The sequence below is a fragment of the Rhamphochromis longiceps genome, linkage group LG10 (assembly GCF_057381845.1).
Source record: "Rhamphochromis longiceps isolate RC_006_pf linkage group LG10, R_longiceps_female_GT1.1, whole genome shotgun sequence".
In the NCBI taxonomy this organism is placed as follows: domain Eukaryota; kingdom Metazoa; phylum Chordata; class Actinopteri; order Cichliformes; family Cichlidae; genus Rhamphochromis; species Rhamphochromis longiceps.
The window spans coordinates 5,331,516-5,352,569 of NC_140566.1; the positions used below are offsets into that span (position 1 = coordinate 5,331,516).

Below are 21,054 nucleotides of genomic sequence, written 5' to 3' on the forward strand. Positions count from 1 at the left end.
CTGGGATGATTATTAATCTAATAATTAAACATTTATTGCCAACAGCACCTGCTCTCTCTCACTCCTCTGAAACCCTCAGGACCCCACCGCAGAGAGAGAGCGCGAGAGAGGAGGAGAGCTGGAGAGGGAGGGAGGGACACAGGAGGAGCCAGAGGGAGGGGTTGGAGAGAGGAGAGCAATTCGAAAGGGTCATCATCACATTGCTGGATTCTTTTACACCAGCGAGAAGCTGTTGTTTTGTATGGCGGCAGACAGCATGTGAAGTTATTTGATCCCAGAACAAAAGAAACAAGGAGGAAGGAACAATCCGATGCTGGGAGGGATTCACAGCGAGGGGCCCCTGACTCAGTCTGACATCTACAAGCAATTAATCTCCTAATCGTCTGACTTCTTTTCACTCACTTTTATTTTTTATTCAAGATTTCTCTGCTTTTTTTCTTCAAAATGTTTGGAAATGTCTGATTCAACTTGAGATGAAAAGAGCATCTCTTTAGCTCTTCTTAACCCCGAGTAAGGAGGAAAAGCATATTCAGCAGCAGGCAGAGTCACACTTTTAAAATTAACAGAGTGAGAGAGACAGTGAGAAGTACAGAGAGAGGGAGTGCAGGTCCCTCTGTGCACCACGATGCTGCGCTACCTGATCAAGACCTTGTTGCAGATGAATCTGTTCACAGACACCATCCGAAACCCTTCCAATGGAACTGATGTCTACTTCAACGGCTCCCTGCAATCCTTCAACGGCTCCCTGCCGCCCTTCAACAGCTCGCTGTTCGAGTGGGGAAACTTCACAAGCTTCAACGGTAAGTGTATCTTCCCCTCATTAACCCCCCATCTTCAACCTCCTCAAAACACACATGGCATTCTTGAACAAGACACCTGAGTCTCTGTTGCAACGGGGATCTGAAACTGAAAAGGAAAATGTGACCTCGTGTGAGGTCACTGGAGATAAACAGATGTAATGTCAGGATTCATATCATTCATATACTCCTGGACACTCTTGTGTCCAGGAGTATATGACGATCAGCAAACATAAAGTGTTGTTACTAGACTATAGTAGAAGGTGTTGATCTTTAAGCGTAAACTTTATGATCTAAACTTTCTAATCACATGTCCATCCTTCAGTTACCACCGAACCAATACTGCATCCCCACTTGCCTCATGCTTTCTTCTCGCAGGGAAATTAAAAAGGGGAGTTGGGAGTCAGCAAACTGGCATCACATACTTGTCAGGGTGTTTTTGTGGGCTATGAGTGAAATGTGACAGAGACACAGTATTACCCAATAACACCGCCTGTTTTGCAGAACCGTGAGTGGCAGCCTGCTCACTCTGCTAAATGAAGCTGTCTGCTGTCAGGCACGATGCACCCAAACTGTCAGATCTTTTTAACTTTCGCCATCAAGCTCATCTTTACCCAGTGATGAAGCTCAGAGCTGTGTTGGCTTTGTTTTTTTCCTTTTTGCTCTGGGCGGAATTTATTAATGTCTGCTTTTTTATGGTTCTGGTAGGAGTTTTGTTGTTAACATGTGACTACACGTTACATACCATATATATATATATATATATATATATATATATATATATATATATATATATATATATATATATATATACACACACATATATAAGTATATACATTGAGTGAGATAGAGAGAGAATGAGAGTGTTAGTGCAAGTGTACAGGGGCAGAGTTCTGTAGTTATGTCCAGACATTGGCATGATGTCTGATTCAATGAGTACCATAGCTTTGTCTCCATGTAATTGCATACCAATGAAAGCTGCATTCAGACACACACACACACACACACACACACACACACACACACACACACACACACACACACACACACACATCATTGTCAGATGCATCAATCACATTCAGCATATGTTATTTACCTAAAAACAAATGTGATCTTTCTTTTATCGCTCAGTCCCGAGTTGGTAAAACATCCAGCTGCTTCCCAGCTCGAGTCCACTGACTAACGGTAAAGAGGGAAAGCAAAGGTACACACTCTTTGTGATTGCGTGGGTGTATACTGTCACAGAAGAGAGTGATGCTTCCCTTTGATGAGTGGACATGGGTGTGAAAGGTGCATTTGCTTCTGAGCCACCCATTCCCTCCTCCCTCCTGTCCCCATAGCCAGCTTCAAACAGCCTCAATAATGCCGAGTTTATAGCTTCTTTTTCATTGCCATCACACTTCTATTTCTCTCTCTCTCTTGCCATCTGTAAACTCTAATGGAGTGTAGATTGAGTGTTTGTGGGGTTCACTCCTAAAATCTATAGAGAAAGTAAGCAGGAGAGGCAGCAATGAATCTATTGAGGCTGGAGCAGAGAAACACAGTCTGATAGGCTGATAGACAGACATGCCTGCTGTGCATCTCAGCCTCATATTCTTGGGAATCTTTCTCTGTAGCTCACAGAAATTGAATCCCCCCCTTCAGTCTTTAAGTGATATAGATATATTCAGGCAGCCACTTGAGGACGTGTGGGGTTAGATGTAATAGTTTGACTAATCAATGATCAATGAGGGAAGCTATAAAAGCTTTTTTCTTTTGTGAACATGTCACAGAGATGTGGATTGACTATATGAAAGGAAAGAAAACGATAACCTCTGATATCTAAATTACATCCTGCAAAAGTAATCATTGTCCAGATTTGCACTGCAACCCCGCAAAGACACATACATATTTAAAAACCATAATAGAGACGTATTTTCCTGGCCCCCATGTGCTGATTCATCACTGGGGAGGGGATGGGTGGTCAAACTGTGGGTATCCAGGCGAGAAGCTCAATAGCAAGTCAGTGGGCGGACAGCTCGTGTGGGTCAACCTGGAGCTCAGAGGGAGGCTCAATGGGAAAATCAATGCAGCCCGATAACCAATTTGGGAAATAATGGACATCACAGCACTATAGTGGACTGCTGGTACATTTATCAGTTCATTCACTCTCTGCCTCTCACTCTGTCTCTGTTTCTTTCTTTATCACACCTCTTCTGTTGACTGTTTCTTTTACTCCTTTAACTGACAGTCACTAATTGAGGTTCATTCATTTGCAATTGATTGTTGGAAGCTTGTTTCTTATTATATTTACAACTTTGCTTCCTTATGTTGTTGTTCAATTTGGTTTCAGAAGAATTTATTCAAAAGATGTTGTTTGAATGTTTTTAGTCATTTAATAAAGAACGAAAAAGTGATTTTTGTCATAAATGATGAACTTTAAACAATTCTTCCCTGAATCGAAGGATTAAAACAATTCTTCTCTGCTGCTGCACTCTGGCTCCAGCACCAGACTATGGAGATACATTCATAATCCATAGGAGCCTTCTGAACCTCCACTTGGTTCAATAAGTGAGACAGGTGCTCTTTGGGGAACAGATGCTTGAATCAGAGTTGAGATATTCAGCTTGTGAATCAATATGAAGAGTGTTCAGGAGCTGTGATGCACAAGTACCGTGAACGAAATCACTTTAATTTTTCAAAGATGTAAAAGCATAATGTAATCAAGCCTTTAAAAAGAATATTTGAATGAAAAATTAATAAGATTTTCTCTTTTAAGATTGTCACTGAACGGCCACATTTAAAATCACTGTACTTCTGATATATATTTTATGTAGTTATTGAATTTTATAGACATAAAGACCTCTGAATTTGGGCTCTTGTGGGTGGAGATACCAGTGGTCAAGTTGTATGTGTGTGCTCTAATGGAACCATTTAACCATTTTATGGAGGTCAGCTTAGTCCCTCTTTGCTTTTTTCACTTCAACTCTGGAATAAACGTGTGTGTGTGTGTGTGTTCAGTGCAGTACAGTTACTTCTAAATATGTATATTTTGCATATATCAATATGCAAAATCCCCTAAAAAAGTACTCTCCCACACACAACATCCAAAACTACTTTTATTTGTGCAGAAGCAGGGTCGCCTGCAGAATCTTTATCAAGGGAAATCAGCATTTAATACAATCACTTCTGTTCATTTTACACACTATTTCAACACTCTGAAATCAAAAACAGCCTATTGAAGCTCTAGAAATGTGGTGCCCTGATGCCCACCGGGAGGAACATTAAACTTGCTCCTGCTGTGCTGGATGTTAAGTATGATGGCTGTTTGCTGTTAATGGGGCTGTCAATCTAGTAGAGAGTACATATGTGCAGAGGGCTTTGGAGCTATAACACAAAATGGATATTGAAAAAATGTTTTACCTTCTACATCCTGCATTCCTCATTTAATGGTTAGATAGTATAGATGTATTATTAATAAATGACTAGGGAGCATTCAGGAAGCCAAACGTCTTTATTCATAGTATGCACAAAGGTCTGGAAACCACTAGTTGTTTCACCTCAGCTACTGTCACTGTCCCTGCCTCTTTCTCTGTCTCACATCTCATAGACTCGAGACATGGATGGTCCAATACACTGAGATGCATGCTAATTTGAAGGCACTGAAAACGCAGACACAGATGCCATTTCACCTCTTACTTACTGTCAAAGCTGGTTCCAGCTCCAGCACAAAGTCTGCATCATTAGATGTGACCTTTCTCTTTGAGCTTGTGCTGATGCTGGCAGTGCGACCGCAGCTGGGACTTTGTAGCAGGTTAGAAAGAGAATGCCTGATGACCAGTGAGAGCTCAGTAGTGGCTGGCCAGGCACACTATGGTGGAGGGTGGGAGGTGCGGATATTTAGACGCCACATACTGATGGCATCAATCCAAAGCAAGCACACTATCACAATAAACCTGGCAATGCAATGTCAGATAGACCAACTTTTCTTTTAACTCACTCATTATTAAAAAAAACAATAGGATTCAATACTGTGTCTCTAAAAAGAATGAGGTACTTCAACAGAGCACACAATCCTTTTAAAAAGGATCTGTTTGTATCACACCTTGTCAAAATGAAGACAGCTACAGTGCACAACTGTAGTAAAAGCTATCAGCATGACATGGTCCACAATACTCAAAAAAATCAACACGTAACTTAAAGTGCTTCTCTTGTCATATAGAGATGCTTTAGTTGGGATGGTGAATGCAGGAGTATGACAAACATCTAAACAAAATGGTATTTTAAGTACAATTAAGCCTCAATCAGATTATGATTTCCGCAACTGTGAAGCTGGCATAATGGTTTTTAAAAGCAGAAATTCATGTCTGAAAACATGAAAAGACTAACAGCATCCACAAAGCCAAACTGGCACATGTACACAACTTATAGGAACGGTGATATCAAGGAGTAATTAATGACTACAGAAAGTTAGGTTTCAAGTGGAGGCTATGAAATATATGATATAAGAGGACCAACATACTTATACAAGACTAGAGTCTCTGGTAGTTTCTTTGTAGAAATCTGCACAACCTCATTAGGCAAAATAAAACAGTGATACCTCCAGGATGGTGCAGATGAAGATGCGTGCAAAATTGAAGGTGGATGATGTTAATTTCAGTAAAAACAACACTGTCATCATCATCACTTGCACATTCTGCTCTGGCCATCTATCCCTTTATCTTGCTCACTCCCACGAGCTGCTCTGCCTCACTTCAATTTACGTCAGCTCACCTTGATTTATCGGCATGTCTGCTGCATAAACAGTATTACACATTGTGTGAATACATAACTAAAGGGAAATTAAAAAACGCCAGCGATTGCCTTGTGAATATATCTGTGTGTGTTTGTTTAGCTACTCAAGGATCTAAGTCACTGCATATTCATCTCCTGTTCCTCTCCATCCATTCCATGCTCCTTCACCTTATCCCTTCATCCATCCCTCCCATATTCCCCATTAAGAAACCTCCTCAGCTTCCTCCCGCAGAGGAGGCTCAACAACAGCTCGGCAGTCCGACCAGGTAGCCCATTACTGCCAGATCATCTTCACGTATTTTCAGCTGCTGTCAGCTTGAGCCTGCTCATCGCAGTTTCCATTACCTGCTGCATCACTGATAAGCTTATCATCCACAATTTCACTTTAAAGCCCCAATTTGTCGCTGCAGTAGGGGGGGCGACTGTTTGAAGAATTGTCACGTAACTGCTCGCATGATTGGTCCCATCGAGCTTTTCTTTCCATACGCAATTTTCACAGATTTGAAAGATTGTAAAAGTTTCTTTGGCATGGGTATATTTACATCTGCCATTTGAGAATTGAAACACCTTTATATATCAAGGTAAATTTTTCTGTTAGACATTACGACAAGGATAAATGGCTGATTGAACGGACTGATTGCAAATCTTTCTCTCCTTTCATGCTGAGATTTTACACCAGACAGACCCTTTTGTCATGCTTTTCATGCTTATTTCCCCTGTGTCTGAGATCATATGCAGAATTATGTACATAACTGAGCTGGAATGGAAATTAGGGAGCATCTGTGGCAATGATGAACATGGAGGAGAGGGGACTAAGTAGAGACAGAGAGAGAGAGGGCAAAAGATGCTACTTTGCAAATAGAAGAGAGCTCTGCATATGCTAATAGCAACTTGGAAAGCTTCCTCCATCACACCAAGGATTTCTCCAGGTGGTGAACGCAAGCAGATACTGATGAAGACGTACAGTTCTGTGAAAAATATTTAAATAAATACAAAATGATGATTTCATCGATTAAGGGAAAAAATTACCCAAACGTACCTGGCCCTAACCTCCTAATAACGTGTTTCATAACCTGTGACTTGGGAAAATGAAGACTGACCACTGTTTTAAATATGGTTCATTATGTTTTTAATTTTGTTCATAGTTTGCTTTGGCTTAGATATTAGCTTCAAAACTGAAAAGGTGGACAGACTCAGCATTTGACCCATGGATGGCTCCTGATAAACATCAAAGACCCTCAGAGTTATTGTAGTTCAGTTCATCCAAATGTAGTTGAGACATTTTAGTATTTTCAGTATTCTGCAGAATCACTGCTGCCCATCAGTGCCATTTGGATCCCTAAAATTCTTCAATTATATGCTCCAGTTATACTAAGATCTTAATTTGCTGACAACATCACAGATGCACAATCAATCAAATCCCTCATCACTAGAAGACAAAAAAAGAGGTTTAGCCTCCATGAGGACTCCTTATAAATTATCTACACTTCCATTCTCAATGACTCCCACTTCATTGCTTTAAACAGACTGGCTGCATGATTCATTTGGGAGCTCCCAGACAAGGAGGTGGTCAATCAAAATGAGGGGTTAAGTGTGTTGACGACTCAGGGGTCAGCAAGAGAGGTTGTGGCCCTTAACCCAGCGACAAACACCCTCTAACCCTGACAACATAATAACAGAGGGAGCTTCCTGGGGATATTAAGTGTGATGACATAGTTCTTTTGTTTATCACATCTGCCTTACGCCATTGTTATTCCAATCAGTGTGATTAGTTATGACAAGGTGTAAGCAATGTCCTGTCCAAGCTGATCATTGAATTAAGTGAATGTAGTAAAGTGGAACATAAACGTGTCTTAAACTGAAACCATTCATGTACTTTAAATGAAACACACATCATAACGCAAACATTGCTTTCCCGAAGTCATCATTATGGACTAATGGAACAACCAGTATGCATGGTATTCTTCTCATCAAAGTCATTTTTTCCCTGTGTTTAACAAATGGAGTTACAACAGAAACCCAGCGTGAGTAGAGTGAAGGCATGAAGTGCATGTTTTTAAATGCAAATTGAATGCTGGTGCAGTAAAATGACTTAGGCTGTCTCCTGCACACACAAAGTGAAGTAAATGTCAATATTCTATATTTGCTAACACTATGCAGACAGGTAAAAACACAAAAGCTATTAGCAAAGGCAGAAAACAAATCTCCCTCTCTTCTGCTCTCACAACCATACACATACAATCTAATACATATAGCCGTCTCCAAAATCCATGTCAAATCACAGCCCCATTGCCAATTATCTTCTGAATCCTTTGGAGGGAAGGAAACTTGCAATGACAACCCTGTAGTGTCAACACAATTGGTTATGCATGGTTATGAATACTAAGATATAAAAACAAAGTGAAGAGTGCAGATCATGATGGGTTTGTGTAACATACCATAATAAGTTTTCCTTCTGCTCCTTTCTGTGTTTTCAGTATATGAATTCTAGGTGAATGTGAACAGATGTGATGGATTAAAATGTTAAACAAGGCTATAGAAGGAATTTGTTCTGCCATTGTTTAGTTTTGTTATCTTCTGAGAGATTTCTTTTTTCAATCATTTCTATTCATTTTAATGTAACTGTGAGTTAAAGCAGCGGGGGAATATAAAATCATACCTCTGAATTGTAGGATTCCTGCTTCTGTTTGTAAGATTACAACAAATGGTTACACAATGGAATCGACTGCAATCACAGAGCTGCTTTGATTAAAGATTTTGATCTCTCTTTGTTCCTCTTACTTTCTTCTTTTTTGCATCTAACACTTGTAGACTCTTGTCTTAGCTAAATCTCCCTTGGAAATGAGACCTTTGATTTCGCTGGGATTAGGCTGAGTAAAAACGAAGCCTGAATTAATTAAAACCAGAAGAGCAGCTGCTCATTTAGGAGTTCTTGCACTGTTAAAAAAAAGAATCTTTGAATCTTTAAAGAGAAAACAGGCCGAGATAAATACAAAAATAACAGTCAGTATGCTTGAAAATACCTCATCAATGGTTTGATTTGTTCAATGTTATTTGATGCATGATCAGAATATCTGCATTGTCACATGCCAATAATGATTCATTATATAGGCCTGAGCTTAAATCATACGAGCTGGTGGTGCAACGATCACTTGGTAATTACTGAGTAAACCCTAATTAATAAGAGCAGTCAGTCTGTGACCTGCTTGGCATCCCTGTACATGCACATATACACAAATGCAGTCACACACACGCAGGACAAACAAAAGGCCTAAACTGAATTGACTTGATCAGAAATGTTCACTTCTCCTCTATGTCCAACTCCAAATGGCTAACACATAAAGACTAAAGTTAACTCTTAATTGCTGTCATATAAATGTAACTAGGTGCTTAATATCATATATATCAAATTTATATCAAATTTTGGCATTTATTTTCATTTTTGCTTGTGCCTTAAGTGAAAATCAGACTTTGGACGGATTAAAATAAAAAAATATGAAGTAAATCCTATTCCGATTACAGTTTATTGGATTTAACTGTGTGAAATAATAAACAGAAAATGACTCATAAACTCATAAAATCCTTTGGCTTCTCCTCCACTAAAGACTATTTGATGTCCTGCTTTGTAAATACAGAAAAAGCTAAAATATAATTAATTTGTATATTTTTGGTTTGGAATCAGATCCTCTTATGCTAATGAACTGTTGTTATTTTTCATTATGTAAGGGTTTAAACATATTTGCACCTGAGCTGCCCAGTATAACCAGTCTCCCATGTGTAGGCCAAGCTGGGAGCAGATGGCAGTCTGATTCATCCACTTTCCTTGTTCTGCTGCCCCGAGTCAGGTGACTCAAAACTGCTGCCATCCAGTCACACTCTTAATGCTGATGTAAACTGATATCCTGAACCTTTTTTAGTGACGTTACTACTGTCGGGTAAACTTCATAAAGTGAAATGTTGATCTAAGAAACATCGCTCAGTTCAAATCAGTTTTCTAATGATTTCTATCCTGATGGGTCTCTTCTGGGATGCTAGTGGCTATCAATACAACTGAATGGTTTGGTCTGAGGATAAAAATGATGTGAATGCTGGATAACAAGCCCACATTTTTGACATCCAAATTAGACAGTGCCCTTTCAAACAGTGTGGGCCCACAGTAGTGGTGAATTGTGAGACTGTGGGGGCAAACCCACACTTATCCTCAAGTGGATGTGCCCACATAAAACCAACAGCAGTTTTGCCCGTTGGGGCCCTATATGGGCTTTCTTGGAGAAACTTCTCTTCGGGCCATAGAAAACCTATATTACTATATGTAGTAATTTTGCCCCTAAGAAGGAATTCAGTGAGCTTCAGTTTTCAGTGCCCACATGTGGCCCATGTAACATGTATAATACAGTGGAGCCAGACAGCAAACTGTGGGTCTCAGTACTGGTGTGAAATGTGGGGCACGTCTGGGTCACCATGGGCGTCCTTCTGGGTCCCACCAGAGCAATTAGTGAAATGCTCTGTATTGCCCCCCAGCACATACACACAGTTTTTCTAAAATGTTGTTCAAGCAGAATGCAGAATACTAGGACACGTTAGTCATATATTAAACATTTCTGAGATGTTACCAGCCCAGCCTTTTCAAATCCAACCTGCCAATGGATCCAATCTGGTATTCAAAGCCAAAGCGTACTGACCCAATTCTGAAGTGCCAAATGGAAACAATATATATGGGAAAAACTAGTAAAAAGTGACAGTCAGAAGATGTAATGAGAAAAATGTCAAAGACAATTTTGGATGATGGATGGGTGGAAGAAATATCTCAGAAAGCGAGATTATGTTAAAGGTGAAAAGCCAGACACTTCCAGAAGAAAAGATAAAAGAGCTACGGAAGATGACAAAGCTATTGGAATTTCTTGACCAGTGACGCTGGGTTGTGTTTGAAACACAAGGTCAGTAAATGCACACATGCTATGAAAACAAATGTACATGTAAGACTGGAAGGGAAGCAGCTGCTCTCCACAGTTACATTGTGGATTGATATCATGAGGCCAATTCTCTCAAGGAGCAGAAGCCATGATGACTCCAGTTTTAAACAGTGAGACTACACTTCTCTGAGGTAAGAGTGAAACACCATCTGTACAGTAACCATAGCATAACATACATCCCATTATGATCACGTAAATACTTCTTAAAGTTAATACTTTTTAAAGGTTACAATCCTTTAAATCTTAGATAAACAATGAGATCATTATTATTATCATAAGTATAAAAACAATTCCTCAGTGATTGGAGAATATCATCAAAAGGCCAAATCTGAATACATTTGCAATGATAATATTATTCAGCTTTATTTTTGGAGCACTTTTTGAAACAAAGTTCTACATGCAAGTTAATTTTTTTTTTTTTGCAAATGTCATATTTTAATTGCTATGAGATGTGGCTGAAAGGTCCAAACCACAGAGACCTGGGCAACCCTGGTAAGACGAACCACAGAGGAAACCTATGTGAGGACAGTATGTAACCTGACGATCTGAGACGCTGTATGTCCTCTATAAAATTATTATAAAACTAAAAGAAAAAAAATCCATCACACAGTACCACCACAGAGACATCTAGGTGGGTCCCAAATTCAAATATTTTGGCATATCTATGACAACCAGCCACAGAAAAAAAGTCTCTCTGGTGTCCATCAGTTACAGATTACATAAGAAACAGAAGACACCGGAACAACATAAATCTACGAGTTCCCTACAAGTTCTGCTAAAGGTGCTCACACAAATATTTGATCTCCACTTTTCCTTGGTGCCTAAAATATTTGCTCATAACTGAATATGTCTATAATGTATATGGTTAAACAGACCAAACTATAAGGACTGTGTTTAAATTGTGTTACACACTGACAAAGCTAAAGAATTATTGCAGAGGACATGGAGTGAGGTGAACAGCAGCATGGCATATTGTGAGGGAAAGGACAGAGAAACAGTGACTCACAGTACAGTTCAAAGTGAATTGTAAAGCGTGAGTGTGCTGAGAGCCACAGGACAACAATGGAAACTGATATTTTCAGGAACTGTAATAAATGTATTAAGATGGGAGCTCTTCTTGCCGTTCACCAGCCTGATTACCATAAAGCTATTTATTAGGCTGATTTCCCGGGCTGAGAGCAACCACGACCAGGGAAAGGCGCGGAGGGGGTCGAGACCACGGGGAAAGGCTGACAGAAGGTTAAGGGCAAGTCGCCATGGAAACACACTGGGAGGATAGCAGGGAGTTATTGGAAATATTAGACATCCAGTTGCAGGTGGAGAGATGCAGAGCATGAGGTGAAGGGTCAGAGATAAGTATCAGGTCTTGTGTGCACACCATGGGGAGTTTCCGTAATGGCAGCCAGTTCAAGGTGCCATGAAAGTTAAATAAGCTGCGACTCTTACAGGTGGCTAAGCAGTTCAGTGTTCGTGCAAAAAAATCATATGCAATTAGCCTCATTATAGAAGCTTACCGTGCACACAACTCTAATCTATGTACACCCCCTCACATGCATGAACACTTCCTGCAGGTCTTCATTAGTGCTAATCAGGCGCTTGCTGCTGGCCACAGCGGGGTACACTGACACCACTTCCACTGCTGTCTCTTACTGTTCACATAATGTTCCATACAATAATATATTGTACAAATTGATGTTCAGCAAAAATTTAGAGCACTGGCTTCGGATTTGTAAAGTTGCTGGAAGTGAAGTGTGTACATGTATACATTTTTCTATAAAAGTATCTGATAATGAAGGTAAAATTTCACAGCAATCAGTATATAATTTTAAATCACAAAATCTGACCATGTGTGACTCGTGTCAAATTGCACTTATGTTTGTTATTATTTCTTAAATTCCCACAAAATTATTTCAGTTAAAGTTTAAATATTTATTTGTTCATTTATTAAGGATATAACTATAGATACGTTTTTTTAATTTTATTTTTTACTATAAATAACAGCCCATTAGACACCATCATTGGAGCAATTTTACACACAAGCTTTCAAGATTTATTTTATTTTACCCCAGATTTGGGAAAATCTTTAGTTAGCCAATGCACAGGCTTGCATGCTTGCATGGGTGTCATTGTCCACTAAATGTGTATATCCATAGGAACTGGCTGCTTCAGAGTTGGCTTATGAGTAGTGCTAGTATCAGTACTCAAGAAAAGTAATGTAATATCCCCATCCTAAAGAGGACATTTTGTACCATCATTCTTCATTTTTTCAGTATGAACACAAAGCTGAGAGCGCAAAGCAAAGATGATAGCGAGCCCAGTGAGACAGACATTACTGCCGTTGTTACTTTTTGAAGATCAGGTTCTGACTGCCATGATCTCAGCCTGAAAACCACTCAGGGTGTTTGGCCAGCTTAGCGTTAGCAATTCTGTCTGTGGCTTGAAAAGAAGAGATGTTCTGTTAGCAATATAGTTTTGTTTCTGTCCTGGATGCAGTTTCCACTCTTGTCTTTTTGAACAAAAAAAAAAAAATTATGTCCATGTCTCATCTGCCAGTTTCTCCCACTTGCACACAAATCAGCTGATTGAAGTGCAGGAGCAAACAGAAATGTTTGTTTGATGGTTTTTAAGGAAGGGGGAGTAAGGAGGAAAAGGCAAAGTGCATGTTTAGTTGTAGTTTAAAGCAGTTTTTAATAAATGTGTGTAATAAATTGCACTTTTGTTTATACACAACCTTTGAGTGGCCATATTCAGATGATGCATTGCTGGCAATTTGTTTACTTAATGTATTCTGCAAAGTGCATTGTTTTAAGTTGATGGAGTGGTTGTATTTCGTTAGGGTAATGCCTTATTTTTGATCCTGTAAAACAGAAATGACTGATTGTGTCTGCATTGTTTTTCTCTTTAAGAAATTAAAACTCGGCGCTGGAAGCAAGATGTTATTTTTAGAAATCATCAAACTCCTAGATGTTTGGGTGCTCTGGAGGTAAATTATACATGTTTCTGCACCTTCAGGCTTAAGATATGAAGGACTGCACATATGATTAATACGTTGAGACAATGTAACTGGATAAAATGTCATCATCTGCCTCCTCACCTCAAGCTTATATCCTGAACTGAGGTCAGGGCTCTAACAAACCAATACTTGCATAAAGATGCTTATTTATTCTGGATAGTGTCACCATCACTCACTGTCAACAGATTACACACGTAGACAGCAAACTGGCTAAACAACAAGAGCTGGTTTATAGTTAACATACTAGCTAACATTGAGCACTAAACATTACGCGAGCTAGTGTTACTTTTCTGTTAGAGCCGCTTCAAAGAAAGCGTCACTAACACCGGCTAACAGCAGCCATCATCAGCAAAACCATCAGCGCTTACCGACAGTAAAGTTAAGGACATCTCCAACACCTCATCTCAGCATCACTGTCGTTGGACAGACGTCAGCTTCACTGACTCACTGACTTGGGCTACTTTCACAAGGTTTTACAGCCTCCATTAAAGTAAATAAACATGGACATTAGCTGAGGTAAACAGCAGACTAAGAGCCTGCACTCACTACAGGTGAGCCCAGAGCTGTTTGTACTAAAGTCGCCCCTGTATCTAGGATTACGCACTTGAACTGGGAGAGGTAAGAAAATAAACACGATAAACTTACATCTACTGGTAAGATTTTACACTGTAACTATAAACTGTGGTTAGCTAAAAAATAACATTTTTTTTAAGTCATTAATATGCTGATTTTTGGCACAGATCCTGTGTAGAGGGATAGTTAGCTAACCAGAAATTGTCCTAATTATTGTCTTATAACGTTACTTATAACTGATTGATAGGGGCTGACATAATTATTTTTTTAGTGATCAGGTTTTGCCTGTGTGTGTGTGTGTGTGTGTGTGTGTGTGTGTGTGTGTGTGTGTGTGTGGCTGTCATAGTAAAAACACAATGCACGTTAATCCAAAATACTGGAAATATTAGTGTCAGTATTAGCCAGATTGCTTATTGTATAGCAGTTTAGGGTTTTTGAATTGAACTGAACTGCAGTTCAGTTTCATGCACTTTTTGAGCAACTTGATACTCATGAGTATCAAGTTGCTCAAAAAGTGCATGAAAATTTAAGAGTTTATAGTAGAGCAGGGTGATATGACCAAAAATATTTAACACGATATACATTTGAAAATTTGCGATAAAGATATAACTGACGATATAATTGACACTAGACATTATTAGTGCAAAAAAAACCCCCATCAATGTATTTTCACTTAAACAAGCAGCTGTTTTTTATGTGCATTAAAGTTATATAAAGTTATATAAAGTTATATAAAATGTAATGTAAACCAAAAGGCATTTCCAGTGGAAACTGGCCGACATATCCTCAGCATAACCATGTATAATATCCACAAAACTTAAAAAGAGGTTATACACACACAATACGGTAACATTATGTTGAAGCACAGTAAGTATCACTCCGCGAGGCTCCTGCCTACGATAGCCGTAATGCGCCGACAATCCATCAAGCGGTGTGGGTTCGTAGCTTAGCAAAGTCGTACTGAAACATTTGACAGATTTTCGAGCGCCGTGTACGAGATAAAATCGTTTCCAGGTCAGTAAACACAACCAGAGTTCATACATAAGGCACACGGGATTATAAGGGACACTGTCGATTTTCAGAGAAATCAAAGGACTGATTTTAAGTGTGACGTATTTTCCAAAAAACACGGTAATAACGACGGCCCGCTAGCATGCTCTACCAAAAATAGTGCTTTGTTGTGTATCTGACGGACGAAAGCTAAACCAGTTCCACCACTGAAGCTGCAACATTTTTACAAACCAGTTCTGGTTCATCTGTTTCATTTAACGATCCGCTTTCGCCCTTCTCATTCTCCGCCATGCTTTTTCCGCTATGTGCATATGTAAACAAAGGCACTGAGCATGCGCGTTTTGCCCATATTCTATCGCGATATTTCATTTTCTTATCGTGCCCAACATTATACCGGTATTACCGTGAACGGTATGATATGGCCCAGCCCTAGTTTATAGTTTAAAATTAAAAACTAAGTATAAATCATAAATACAAGAACAGGAATCATTTTATGCTTTTAGAGGTCAGTCCTTCAAACATTAAGCTACTAAAGACTTTCTTTAACCTTTGATCTGCTCTTTCTTTCAATAATCTATTGAATTTTCAAGTCTTTTTTTCCCATTTGGATGTTTTAGTAAAAAAATGTCCACAGTTTTACTTGCAGTAAAGGAGGAATTAACACACTTACCTAAAACATAACTTGCAGCACCTCAGAAGGATGAAAGCTTTCACATACACCCACGCACACACCCACACTGTGTAGACAGAGAGTTAATAGGCAGGTCGTTCTGTTTATAACTCTCCTTGCCACCGGTGCTGTTAGGCTCATAAGTTATTAATACAAATCGATGCCGCGAGTTCTTCTTGTTACTGTAAGTGAGCTGTGTTGGTTAAGCTGCTGGCCTTTTTGCCTCGGTTTGAATATATCTTACTTTGTAATAGTAGTTGGAATATTTAAAATGTCTATTACCATCCAACGTCACACTCATTTACACCGGCTGACAGATTCCAGTTCTTGTTTCTGACCTCACTGCACTTACATGCAGGGCCTGTCCCAGCTGACTCTGAGTTAGAGGCTTAATAGTACGAGGTGTGTCACTGATTTACCAGTCTGGTCACAGCTGGTCCATCACACTGCTGATATATAAACAGAATTTCAAATGTTTAAACATACTTTAAAACAAAATATATATGAAGATCAATAAAATAAAACACTAAACTACTGCTAACTGTGAAAATATAAAATGCCAGCGCCTAAAACAGTGAAATTCAAAAATCAGTTTCTTTCTTTCTTTGGAGAGTTAGGAAAAGAGAGTAAAAAGCATAAGCAGTAGACGCATGCTTATAAAACTGTTGTCTAAGCTTAAAATATGCAAGCAATGCTAATTCCTGACACATTGGGCAGCACAGAGCATGACCTTATTATCTTCTCTTGAAATGAACAGGTGAGAAGTGCAGAAATGTCCAGCAGCTGTGCTGGGCTGACCTCATCACTGTGAGGATGTAATATTCTGAAAGCTTGACAGAGGTGCTGCAGTTACGTTCACCTCCATACAAAGAAAACAAGCTGTTTTAGGAAGACTACTGTAGTAATATGGGTCATATATGATGCCACCTGACTGACAACATGGGCCTTTGTTCCAGACGTAAATATTTACTGAAAATAAATCCACATCTGCTTTGACTTGTCCACTGCGCTGCATATCAAGCAGTGCTGTTATTATAAAGGTGGGTTTACCTTCAAAAAATTTAAAATGATTCGTCCCTCTGAAAACAACTGAAGCTGCAGAAAAGCAGCCAGTAGGGGGGAAGGGGATAAAACCACATCAGTGTGCACAAAATAATATTCATGTGTGGCTGCCAGCGTGTTTGGATAATGAATTCAACATTTAGATGAAACAGAATAGGAAAATGGGCAAAACACAAAAGAGGAAAACAAGTGTTTTGATCCATGAATGTGGGATGAGTACAGGCTTCGTGTGACATTTTTAAAACTTTTATTTTAATACATATTTTATTTTCATATTTTTTGATTATTTTGTTGACTATTTATTATTTTGTCACGTGTGAATTGATGATGTGCTGTAAGGTTCTGTTTCATTATGCTCAGTTTGTGTTGTGTTGATGTTTGTTATGCAGCGCTGCTCCACCCAGATCCTGGCTGTGTAAATGTTTATCCGCATGAATTTTCTCAGTCAGTCGGATTTTTCAATTATTATAATAAAATGCACAGATTCCTGATACTTCAGCAAAAAATTTTATTTTGACTTTCTCATAAGCAAATCTGATAGTTTCTTTCAGTAACTTTATCACATTGTAGTACAAAGCAGCTCTTTTGGATAAACTTCTGTCATGAAAAAGATCACATAGAGTCATACTGAGTATAAAGCTCTGTGTGCTGCTCTCTTCCTCCCTCTGTTTTCATTTCCTTCATGCTTTGCATTTGAAAAAGTTGAGTCAGTAAAATAAATATATAATCCCCTTCATGTCAGGGTCAAAGTCCACCTCTGACAGAACTCGATCAAAGGAAGAGGACCGCTCTGAGTTTGAGTGAAACACTTGTGGTTTAAAGTCAAACTCAGAGCAAAAGGTGGAAATCATTTGCTTTGTTTTTAGTCACTAGCCGCTGCTGGGCGAAGAGAGGAAAGTAGGAAACGGCTTCTTTTTTCATTCTACATCAATTTATTTAGTCTCAGAACAAAACAAAAGAACAGGTATTAGTTTGTTCTGTGGTGAAAACAGAACATTGCTGGTGTTTAGTCACTTTATATGAGCTGATGCTATGCTGAACTATGTCCTTTAGCTATGGTACAAAAGCACTGGTTATAAGAACAAGTGTGTCCTCCAGTGGCTCACAGGAGCCTCTGACACGCAGTTGGTCACCCGACTCTAGAACTTGATTTTCCAAGTCTCATCTCACATAGGTCTGTATCCAACCAGTGTCATGGCATAAACTTACAGTTTTTTCTGATTGCTTAAGCACATTTTTTGTAACTATTGGCTAATTTTGCAAAACTCTTCACACAAATAAGAAAACCTGTCACCCAATCATCAAAACATTGTAGTTCTCTTGCAAAAGCAAACACAGCTAGATTAACTCTTCACACCTTCGTAAAAATGGTGTTTCCGTATCAAACAGTACACACAAGCCATCATCTACTAAGCACACAATGCGCCAACTGCACACCGATGGTATGAATACAAAACACATCTGGCGTTTGCCTTCCCTGTGCACAAGGTAGGCTATGTCAGTGTGAGCTCATACTTCTGTCATAGATCCATAAGCATAGAGGGATCCAAACTTCAAGTACTGGTGTTTAGTCAAACACATCAAAACAAACACAAGTGTTCATTTCCAAGTATAGGATTATTTGCAATCGCCATAATGACTATATGGGTTACGTGGTCTGCAGTGAACATGCTTCCTCTGCCCCCTCCTCGTCTTCCTCTTGCTCCTCCTTGTCCTTGTCGTCCTCTTCATCCTACTTCTTCACCTCCACGTCCTCTTCCTCGGCCTCCTCTACTTCTCACTCTTTCTGCTCCCACCATTGTACTCCGCACACACAGCTTACCTGTATTATAGTGCTTAGGCTGATTGCAAAGTGAACGAATTATCTAAGAAAGTTTTCACATGTGAAAGTGTGCCAGACAGTTGGCAAATTAGTGTTAATGATAGCCATACATGTGTATACTTTTGCTAGGAGTGTGTTGGAAATTTGGAAATTGAGTGTTGTGCAGTGAATTGTGCCTACAGTCTTGCAAAGTGTGTGTTACAAAATTGCAAAGTGAGTGCAAAGCAGTTTTTGTGCTTTTAGTTTTGCACACTCAGTGAGTGGTTTTGCTATAAGTCTGACTAGTTTTAGAAATTGTGCTACAGGATTCACAGTTAGTGTTTAGGCATTCGGTAAAAACTGTAAAAAAAAAAGGAATAATTGTATATAACACTAGCACAGTGACACAGTCATGTCACTGTGAGGTATTCTGTACATCTGTGGTTCCCTCTAGTGGTTTGATAAGTGAAGTTCCGTCTCATCAGACCAGCAGGAAAACATCTGAGACACACTGGATGCAGAGCTTTCAATCTGCAGCAGCTGCTGGACTCATCCATGAATGCAGAAGGAGCAGAGAAGGAAAGGGTCCTTTGGGAATTCCCTCGGGAATTTTTAATGTGCTGGGCTACATTATCTCTGTAATACCAGTTTTAAACACCAGATGTCAGCGATAGATCCCTGTATGTGTATTTCCAAATCTGAATGGGTCCAAATCCATGGCTATAGTGTTTTTTATATACAGCCATGACAAATACCTTTATAAAATGAGCCTTTAAGAAGAATAAAAGTAAAAAGACCGGATCGGATCATTTAGCACAGTGTATCCTGAGTGATTGTGATAACTGGCCTCTACATTTATGGTATCCTCAGTTCTTAGCACAATTGGAAAGGCACATGGCATTTATTTTTCACACTTCTTCTCAGCAGATTTCAGTAACTCAGTACATCAGAAAGTAATAAGTAAGAAATAAGCTAACGCAGAGATGGACAAACGCCAGAAGAGAAAGATGTAAGGTTATTTTGAAAGTGAGTGGATCAGCAAATGATGTTTGCATCAGATCTCATTTTAGTTTCTTTCTGTTTCTTTTCTGTGATCAGACATTAGATCTGTCCTTCACTTATGTAAAATGATCTGGTTATTTCATGTTGAAACTGAACAGACTAACCTGGGATGTTTAGCATTATGGAAGTTTACATCAGTGGACTATGTTGGAATGGTTCAGGGCCTGTTATTTGATGGTCACTGTTAGGTTAGATGGCAGGGATTATTTAGTATTTAAGCTGATGAAAAATAATAGTCCACATACCGAAGGGGAGCATTTTTCTGAAGAAAATAATTATTTTTATTTTGATAATTTATGTACAATTTGCCGGCAAAATGGGATGAATATAACTCAGGAGGTAGAGGAGGTCATTTACTAATTGGAAGGAAGGTTGTTGGTTTGATTCCTGCATGCCTAAGTATCCTCGGGAAAGATAGTGAACCCCAAGTTGCTCTCTGATGTTTTCATTTGAATGTAACCGTGTGTTTGACACTAGATCAATCAATCAATCAATCAATTAAGGCTTTATTCGCCACATGCAGGTTGCCCTGCACTGAAAAAAAATTGGAGTGACATTTACTTAAAAAAAGCTAGGCAACTTTTTCCACACAGAAAGTGCTTGTAATCTTTACTCGGGCTATTTCTAAGTAATATTTACTTACTAGAACCATCTATTTTTTTATGTGAAATACACAAGTAAATTGCACTGGCAATACTCATCTATAGGTTGTAACTTTTACTCAGAATACCATTGCATCCAATTACAAAACCCAAGTGAACATTGCTGATATTTCTTTGTGTTTCTTACTCATCTTTTCTTTGTTATATTCTATGTAATTATTAAGTAATATTTATTATGAATGTACTAGTTAATATTAATCGAATTGAATAAATATTCTTATTATTCTATTAAATAATAAATCAATATTTTCCAAAACAAATATTTGCAGCTTAAGAGACACTTTTATTTCACAGTTGAAATGGCATAGATATATTTAAAATATCTACATAACATTATAACCACAAAAAACATGGCCATAGAACTTCTTGATCGCAAATTTCAAAACAGAGCATATACACATATACAAAAACAAACAAACATACTATTCAAAAACTCAGTGTGCACTGTCCCCTTTCTTCTAATCAACTTTCAGAACACATACATCAACTCTGTCCATTAACAGTTGCAATCACTACCTTTGCAGACATTCTCAGAACGTTCAGGACAGAAAGAACTTGTATAAAACTGAGCAACATTTGAAATTACTGTCAGAAAACAGACAAAATGCAAACAAATTAATTGTACTGGACAAAAGCACAAATAATACTGGAACACTC

General features: G+C 38.8%; 1 protein-coding gene across 6 annotated transcripts in view; it reads left to right on the plus strand.

Moving 5' to 3' along the window:
- The first annotated feature begins 262 nt into the window (after positions 1 to 262).
- The window catches only part of robo3 (roundabout, axon guidance receptor, homolog 3 (Drosophila)), a 184,199-nt gene continuing 163,407 nt past the window's right edge, over positions 263 to 21,054 (plus strand). For 2 of the 6 annotated variants that reach the window (XM_085419964.1, XM_085419966.1), the window contains exon 1: positions 263 to 800. In XM_085419964.1, the coding sequence (XP_085276090.1) occupies positions 626 to 800 (175 nt within the window). In that variant the 5' untranslated portion in view covers positions 263 to 625. The remainder of the gene's footprint in view (positions 801 to 21,054) is intronic. The other 4 variants (XM_085419968.1, XM_085419969.1, XM_085419967.1 and 1 more) reach the window with 4 other exon arrangements.